The sequence below is a fragment of the Myotis lucifugus genome, unplaced genomic scaffold (assembly GCF_000147115.1).
Source record: "Myotis lucifugus unplaced genomic scaffold, Myoluc2.0 scaffold_41, whole genome shotgun sequence".
Lineage (NCBI taxonomy): Eukaryota > Metazoa > Chordata > Mammalia > Chiroptera > Vespertilionidae > Myotis > Myotis lucifugus.
The window spans coordinates 2436419-2445776 of record NW_005871089.1 but is presented as its reverse complement, the minus strand read 5'-3'; the positions used below and the strand labels follow the sequence as shown (position 1 = coordinate 2445776).

The 9358-nt window shown below is 46.5% G+C and overlaps 1 protein-coding gene across 2 annotated transcripts in view; it reads right to left on the bottom strand.

The window, feature by feature from the left end:
• Positions 1-514: 514 nt before the first annotated feature.
• The window catches only part of THSD4 (thrombospondin type 1 domain containing 4), a 558652-nt gene continuing 549808 nt past the window's right edge, over positions 515-9358 (bottom strand). For both annotated transcript variants that reach the window (XM_023753088.1, XM_023753089.1), the window contains 2 exons: positions 7130-7274; positions 515-6156 (listed from right to left, as the gene is read on the bottom strand). In XM_023753088.1, coding sequence (XP_023608856.1) covers positions 6014-6156; positions 7130-7274 — 288 coding nt within the window. In that variant the 3' untranslated portion in view covers positions 515-6013. The remainder of the gene's footprint in view (positions 6157-7129; positions 7275-9358) is intronic.

Genomic DNA, 9358 nt, shown 5'->3' with positions numbered 1-9358 from the left:
TAGCGATCTAGGCCAGGCGACTTTCCAGAGGGGTCATGACCTAAGTCAGAGTCACTTTATTACACACCACGATAACCTGAAAGATCTTGTCAAACACTTTGCTAAACTTGCGACCAAGGTGAAGTCAGCCCGAGGGAAGCTGGAAGAAGTTTTAGTCAAGTTGGGAGATGGAGCCACACTGAGTGGCACAGTGGACCCCACCTTTTCTCCTGCCTGAGGGACGTTTAAAAAGAGACCAGAAAAGGGCCACCCTGGGGGCGGCCACTTTCCTGAATATGTTATCGTAAGCTCCCCCGGTGACCCTCTCACAGCCAAGCTGAGGACTTGCACAAACCGCAGGCTCACAGCCTTTGTATCTAAGGTGGACCGTGTTCTCTAAGTGGCCCCGCCGCCCCCAGAGCGCCCGGAACACAAGTCTGACAAGCGAACCGCCTCTAAAGGGCCCGGTTCTTCTTTGTAGAGGGGGCTGTTTGAAGCAATGTGAGCACAAATGTGTTAACAAAGCTGATCTCTTAACCAGTTTATTGTATTTTTACAATAATAAAAATAAATTAGTCATACACAAAAATAGTTGTCCTTTTTGCTGAAGAGAAAACAGACGGTACTTACTCATATAATTCACCTTCACATTCCACCTCTTTAAACAATAATTTAACATCACAAGGTGACACAGTCAGTGGAGTACTCAGGGGGCTCCTTGCTCCTGACTATGCAGTTATTGATAGGAAAGCCCAGAGCCCCCAATCAGCAGTGCCCAGGGGGCCCCGGAGACAGGGCGGTCAGTAAATGCATCTTCATGCCCCGGGCCCTGCAGGGAGGGAGACTCTGCTTCGCCCAGGGCTCTAACCGAGCCTCCCGCAACTCACTGCTGGTGACTCTCATGAAGGAGGCAAGACAGAGGAGACAGGGAAAGACCCTCATATTTCCTTTTCCAAGTGTTTGGGCATGAAGAGAGGGCATATTATATGAGCAAATAAAATATTTAAGATGAAAAGGTGGCAATCTAGACGGATACAATGCCAGGGGGGAAAAGCCCTGAGCAAGTCGAAAAGCCAAGTAATTTATATTCCATCTTAAAACCCAAGGAATTTGACTAATCAGTATACAAATCGTAACTATGGACTTAGGGTAAGACGTTGTGTAGCAACTTTCCAGGAAGCTGGGTTAGTAGGATCAAATGATTTTACACAAACGTGGATTGCATATGTAAATAAATACCTATTAGGTCCCTTTAAAATTAACTTATTCTAAATAAGAGAACTATTTTGGTGTAGTGACTCATTCTGTCAATAGAGTTCAGAATACACATTTCCTATAAACATCTTGTATTTACAAAGAACAAATAATAAGTTATAACAAAGTATATCCTTCTGTCAAACTGAATGGTGGGGGCGTGGGGGTCAAGGCAGGTGCGGCTAGTTATGTAACAGGATGGCTTTCCTCTCACTGAGGCGAAGGGCTCAGTCTGGAAGATGGCGAGGAAGTGGTTGGAAGTTCCCAGCCTCTCATGGTCACGTTCCTCAGCACGGAGGACGGCTCCCACTGTAACCCGCAGGTGGGACTGTTCGGGGTGGAGAGGGTTGCTTTGCTCCAGCAAAGGTGCAGGAAAGGAAGGTGAATTGAGAAACAGAGATGGTACTAGAGGGTCCCAGTCTAGTAGAGGCTCTGCCACCATCAGGGCATGTGACCCTGGGCATGGAACTGTCCATCGGGACATTTGTTACTCGTCTACAAAGCAGGGCCAGTCAGGGCAGCTCTGACCAGTTTCCTAGTGGCTGCGTTGAGCTTGGAGGGGTGCGACACAGGGTCCAAATTGCAGACACAGGAATGGGAAGTAGGCGTGCCTGCACCGGCCATTCCAGACAGGAAGAACCATTTAAAACTGTTCTACTTATAGTCACCCAAACCCAGACTTGGTAAGGACCTTAAGTCATATTGCCCCAGCTGCGTGCTTGAATCCCCTCTCCAGCATCCCCGACAAAGGGCCATTCAGCCTCTGCTGAGACCGCCAGCGACAGGTCAGCCACCACTGGCCAGGGAGGCTCTACCTCCTGAAGGCTCTAACTTGCAGAAAGCCGGCTCTTCTGCAAGAGTTGAAATCTGCCTCCCTGTAGATTTATCTCCTATTCCTGGATAGCTATCCCAAAGACTCCAGGCTTAACATTCTCATAAAGTCTTTTCCTCTGTTTTGACCAGCCTGCACCGCTCATCAGGACTGGGCACGCTCAGCTGAATGTTACACACAGGTGACACTCCCCACAATATGGCACACGCTCACCAACGTCTTCTCCTTATGTAGCCCAAGTGTTTTGTGTTTAATTTTGTTGTGGTTCCATCCCACTTTCCTGACTCACACTGAGCTTAGTCAACCAAAACTCTTATATCTTCCGCACCTTGTACTTGTACAGTATTATTTTTTTTTTAACCCAAAGGTAGGACTATATGTTGCTTCCTGGTCAATAGTCTCCCAGATCATTTGGGTCCAGAACCTGCCACCACGCTGTTAGCTCTCCAATGCCAATGCCATCTACGAATTTCACCAGCAAGGCACTATCTCCCCCCCACCCCCCCGCCAGCCACATTGACAATGTTTTACACAGCACGGATCAAATGTTGGCCCCCACCTGCCATGCTGGCATAGGTTCCTTCAGGTTTGAGTATGAAGCCTGTTTTAAGGTAAGTCCTATTTCTTTTTACCACTTATATTTGAGTCTTCTTCCACATTAAAGAACTGATATTTAAATTCTAAAATGGTCATATTAAAAAAAAAGACATTGGCTTAGCATGATACTAGTAATATTAATAATATCTGGATTTCTCTCTCTGCCACACAATTGCATGGAAATAAATTAAGCTTGCTTCCCATTTTTTCATCCGTCTATAAAGCCATTTGTTTTAAAGGAAAAAGAGTGCTGAATATTGAACACTCTGAGGATACCTAAATGATACATATTCAAGGAAATGAAAAAGGAAAACTCAGAAAGAACCTGGGCCAGAGAAGGCAAAGGCACAGTTGGGAACAGCTCAGAGAGCTCCCCTCACACTGCAGGTCCCTGAGGGCAGAGAAACTATTTCTGTTTAGAGCTCTGTTGATGTTTGTGAGAAAAACAGGTAACAGCTTAAATTCACCTAATTTTAAAATTCAGGGCAGAGAATGAGGCAATCCAGTACACAGAAGAAAAAAAAAAGCACCATCAAATGTAAATTTCAGTTTTGCATTGTGGCCAGTTAATAGAACATGGAGAAGACTGAGAAGGGGGTGGCAAGTAGTGCAGAGGAGAAAGCAAAATCATAGGGTCTAGGAAAGGGCGAGGAGACACATCTGGAGGGAGGGAGCCACAAAAGGGGAGCTTTCCTTAGACTCCCTACACAGGCACGCCGTCGTCGTCACTGGAAATATCAAAGGACTTTATCTGATGTGCTGTGCTAAGGACAAAGGCATTTGGATGCTGACACGAGAAGCTAGGAAACTAGTAAAAATTGGATTTCTAAGACAAATAAATGAATAAAACCCCCGTTCTAGTAATTTATAAACTTTCCAGAGATAAATGAATTCCAAGAATAGCTCAGCTATTTGTTGGAAGAGAATAAAGCCCCCGAGTTTAGGTACTTCTGCCCCCTCCCCCAAAGTCATGAGATCCCCCGACCCAATTCCACAATGGCCGTCATCATGGAAGGATCACTGTGCCTTTAAAGAAATGTTAGGTAGCATTTGGGAGCCATGGACGTTGTCAGATGTCAGAGACAAAGCCACCACTGACCAGGCATCATGAGCGTCCCGAGGTGGAGGGAACCGGGATGTTCACCTCCCACGCGACAGAGAAGTCCCACTTCGGATGGAGAGCGCGCTCACAGACGGTGGCCACACCTCTGTTGGGCAGCTGGTATGGCTACAAGGTTTTCCCTTAATTTGAGGTGAAATCAGCCTTCCTGCTCTCCCATCCACTAACGCACCTGCCCTCCCACATGTAAAGACAGCCTCTTGCAAGGACTCCAGCAGATGGCTGGCTTGTTCAGCAGGCTCCGAGGGCAGCTGCCAAGGACAAACTCCCCTTGTGATTAGAAGCAAAAAGCTTCTAGCGAAAGGAAAGGGGGGGGCACGGGATGAAATCACTGACACACTTGGTGGCCGGAGGAGCCGGGCCTCTTCCCGCCTGCTTCTCTGCAGGAGTCCCATAAGAACCAGGAGAGATGGGGTGCTTCTGGGAAGGGGTGCTGGGGCTCCCCAGGAAGAGGACAGCCACAGGAAAGCCAAAGAGAATCCCTGGAAACACAGAGTGTGTCAGACTGACTGGTGATAATGCTTCCAAAAACTGCAAGTGATCATCTAATTAGCAGATTCTGGTTTAAAGGGCTCGTTTGAGAAACTCAATTGCTAAGGCTTGCTTTAAAAGGGAAATGGGCCCAGGACCACAGTACTAAGAGCTTACAATTTGTTTAGCCTGCTACTTATCTTAATGGGTAAAAGAAAAAATATGTACATATATTTTCTTCTTCTTAATGGATTTTTCAAAGAGTTCATCTCTCAATAGGCACTGTACCCCCACCCCCTACTGACCCCGCAGGCCCTGGAGCTGCAGAGTTAGGTGAGGCGAGTCAGGGAAGAGCCCTCTGATGCAGCGGTCACTGCAGCTCACAGCCCCTCCTCCCAGACTGGCTCCATTAATGTAGGTGTTAGTGCTCATGTCTGGGAGGGGGGCGGGGACATGGGTTGTCAGTCCTGGGTGAGAAAGGAAGGATTTGAACTAAAAGAGAGAAATCCATAAATCAAACCAAAAAGACCAAAGGGAGACACTTTCTAATAGAAACGAGGTTTTTGCTGGTGTGGGCTGGTTACACTTTCCACCAGGCACGTGTGGAGAACAGCCCGGGAGGGTGGCTGAGGAGGGGCTGAGCACACAGCTCTGGAAACCTGCTCTGGGACCAGAAAGGGACTGTTGTGGCCAAAGGGACCCTGACTTCCGGTTCCAGGGAAAACATCTCACTGGGGAATGAAGTCAGAATTTCAGGCAATGACTGTGATACCCAGCGCCCTTATGGTCTCAGGGGAGAGTTTCTTTAAGGACGGGGCTTAATGAAAGCTGCAGAGTCCTGTGATGAGGGCCTGCGACTGTGGGGGAAGGGATTGGTGGAAACAGACTTCTGAAACAACTGATGCTGGGATAAAGTTTTGACCTTTGGTTGGAGGGAAGAATTCAAAGACCTGGTTTCGTTTGCTAATTAGGAAATTCTCACTCTTGGTCTGAAATGAAGCCGCATCCTGCAGACCTAAGACTTCTGGACAGGCCTTGGGGTCAGGGTTTTGTGGTCCGATGATTGGGGTTGGGACTCAGCTCTGCCACTGAACAGGTGAATATGGCTGGGAGGTCAATGAGTCTCAGTTTCCTTGCTAGTAAAATGGGACAATGATTCATTCCCTGCCTCCCTTCTGGGGTGTTGTAAGCTGCTAAGGAATTAATATCTGTGAATATACCTGTGAAACAATAAAGCACTGCATGACATGAGATGTTTGTGTCATGAGGCAGGCAAACAACTTAATGTCTTTGAGAAAGAGGACAGGCACAGCGGGGCTGAGGTAACAGGGATGCCGGCATCTCAGCAAGGCTTCGTGGGGCCTTGGGGTAGGGGTGCTGCCTCCTCTGACTGTCCAGGAGGTGCTGATATTGGAAAGGCCAATAGCCCCCTGGGGGAGGCAGTGCCCAGTCAGGGCTAAATTGCTGCCTTAGAAAGTGCCAGGAGGGGTTGGCTGAGAGCTGCCTGAATGCCCCCCTGACTGGTTTTCAGAGAGCACTATTAGAGGTTGCCAGGTTTCCCAAGGAGAGAACTTCAGTTGATGGCGATGCTCAGTTGATGGCTCTGCACCTGGGCACTGCGTGTACACTTTACTGAAGGCGGGGCTGGTGACCAAATTGGCTGGCAGCGCCCTGGGCCAGGGAGCCCCTGGTGGATCAGCAGCCTGCCAGTCACCCTCTTACAGACTTGCTGCTCTGCTCTTTGGGTAGGTGCGGGGGTGTTATCTGCTCCCCAGGAAGCCCGCGTGCCTGTTGGCCACGCGAGTGCATGAGGCGCAGCAGGCAGTCTTGTAGTAGTTGTAGACGCAGAGGCGGGCCTGCACCACCACGTTGCAGTTGTAGTATCTGTCCTTGCAGCTTTCATCTGCAGCAGAAGAGAACAAGATGCTGAGCATGAGGGGCAGCCTGGACTACTGGGGAGAGAAAGTGAGGTGAGGGCTCTCCATCCTGGTCCTGCTGCCTATTGCTGATGGAGTGTGGGTGTGCACTAAGAGCTTGCATTTTTCTTTTTCTTTATTATTATTACTAGAGGCCCAGTGCAGGAAATTTGTGCACAGGTAGAGTCCCTAAGCCTGGCCAGCGATCAGGGCCAATCAGATTCCCTGCCTCCCCACCTCTCCGCCTCCCCGCCTCCCCGCCTCCCCGCCTCCCCGTCTCCTCCTTCCCTCGCTCCCTCAGCGCCCTGTTGCCACCCACCCGCCATGTTCTGTGCTGTCCCCTGGTGGTCAGCGCACATCATAGTGAGCGATTGAACTCCCGGTCTCCTGGTCGAACTCCCAAGGGGACACTTTGCATATTAGCCTTTTATATACTAGTATGTAGATTATTATTTAAAAATTCTCAACTGAGAATATTTTTCCATTGATTTTTGAGAGAGTGGAAGAGAGAAGGAAAGACAGGGAGAGAAATATCGATGTGAGAGAAACACATCGATTACCTCCTGCATGTGCCCTGACCAGGTCCAGGCTGGGGAGTAGCCTGCAACTGAGGTATGTGCCCTTGACTGGAATTGAACCTGGGACCCTTCAGGCTACAGGCTGATGCTCTATCCACTGAGCCAAACCAGGTAGGGCTTTTTCTTTTTCTTTAAACATGACATTAAAATCTCACTACTCTGACCTAAGGATGATGGAACCAAGTCTCTGAATGCATTACCATTTTAATCAATTCACATTTAAGTTTATTTTTTGGTGGGTGGCTTGGCTCACCATCCAGGCTTATAAACTTAACATACCAAAAGTACTTTGACCCCTGAACTCCAGATGGATGTGGCATTTCACACCAGAGAACTTGACAGAGCTTAACAGATGAGTCTTTACTCCAGGATCCCTACTTACCGACTTCAGGGACACAGTCTTGAGGGTTACAGGATTCTTTCTCTTCTGGTTTCAGCTGAGGGTCACAGAGATTACTTAGGGCCATGTCATCTGACAGACAGCGTACTTCCCGGACCCGGAAGCCCCCCTGGCAGCTCTTGGAGCACTGCATGGGCACAAAGGGAGAAGGTTAGATTTCTTGGCAGTCTATTAGCTCAGACACTGCAGAGGACAACTAATAGATAATTTCAAACATCTCCAAAAGGAGACAATATTCAAACAAACTCTTATGCATCTGTCAACCAGTTTCAACACCCATCAAATCATTCAAGTCATGTCCCAGCTACACCCACCCACGTCCACTTCTCGGATTATTTTGAAGCAAATGTAGAAATAATATCATGTCTTCTGTAATATTTCAGTTTGTAGTTCTAAAACATAAGGACTCCATAAAAATTACCACAATACCACCCTGGTCAGTGTTTCTTAATGATTAGAGTGTTGGCCTATGCACCAAAGTGTGGTGAGTTTGTTTCTGGTCAAGGGCACATACCTAGGTTGCAGAGTTGATCCCTTCCACTCTCTCTAAAAGAAAAAAAAATCAATGGAAAAAAATATCCTCAGGTGAGGATTAACAACAACAACCAAAAATTACCACAATACCATTATCACACCTAGAAATTAATAATACATAGTTCCTATTGTTTTTATTTTTTTGTTAATCCTCATCTGGGGATATTTTTTCCATTGATTTTTTATAAAGAGGGTGGGAGGGAGAGAAGCAGGAGAGAGAGAGAGAGAGAGAGAGAGAGAGAGAAACATTGATGCAAGAGAGACACATACATTGGTTGCCTCCCATATGCGCTCTGACCAGGGCTGGGAATCAAACCTGCCACCCTTTGGTTCAGGCTTAACCACTGAGTAACATAAGCCAGGGCAATTCCGTAGTTTTTAAATACAGGGGTGGGAAAAAGTAGGTTTACAGTTGTTTGTATGGAAAATAATACAATAATCTATAATAATAAAAGCATAATATGCTTATTAGACCAAACATCCTTCTGGACGTCCTTTCGGACAACCTTCCGGACCAAGCCGCAGCGTCGGGGGCCGAGGCAGAGGCAGCCGCCGCCGCCACGGTGGGGGCCAAGCCCCTTGCACGAATTTCATGCATCAGGCCTCTAGTTAATAAATAATACTACAAGAAAAAACTTTTGCATACTCACAACTGTAAACTGATTTTTGCCCACCCCTGTAGATAGCCAATGTTCCTATTTTCACTTATCTTGTGAATTTCATAAAATTTTAATATTTTTTTAAAAATCAGAATCCATATCAGATCTGCACACTGCAGTTGACTGATACGCCTTTTTTTTTATCCCTTTTAATCAATAAGTTCCCCTCTTCTGCGCTTTCTCCCCTTGCACTGAGTCATTTGTCTGGCAGAGTCAGGATTTTGCTGACTGCATCCTCATGGGACAGTTTAACATGCTCCTCTGGCTTCTGTATTTCCTGTAAAATGGAAGTTGGATCTAGAAGAGGCCTTAACGGGTGAAAGGTTTGATTTTTTTGGTGCAACTGCTTCTCAGGATGTGTATAATTGCCTGTCTTTTGGGGATGTCAGCAGCCACTGATGAGCAAAGCCCAGATCTTCTAATTCATTCAGGGTTGAAAAATGCTGATTATATTCGATTATCTCTTCTTATATTACTGTAGTCTTTGCTAAAGACTCCTCCCCTTCCCCAACCATGCCCTAGCCATTACTCTCCCATTACCCAGTGGTACAGCTTGTTTGTTAGTAAATGCTTGACTCTTTTCTTTTATCTATCAGTTTTCAGAACAATGAGTTGGTTCCTCTAACATTCTCTAATGGTGACCTATTAGTTTATTATTATAATAATTTATAAATGGATGAATTTAACATATGCGATGTGTTTCATTCAATCTATGGTAGTTATTCTTTTTCCTGATGCTCACTGATGTCCCATCAATGGCTAGCAGGAGCCTCTAAAATTTGGCTCTTGAGTCCTCTGGTCATAAACTCAGTTGTCTTTGAGAACTTCATAAAGTATACTAAAAATATTAAAAGATATTAAGATATATTTCAATCTATTTTATAATTATGTAGTCCCAGATCTTGAATTGGCCACCTATCTAAGAATTCCTGGTTCTTTTAGTGAAGAGTGGTATTTTGAAACTATATTCTGGCTAATAGGTGTGCCATTTGCTTCTGGGCTGGTCATGGTTTCTAGA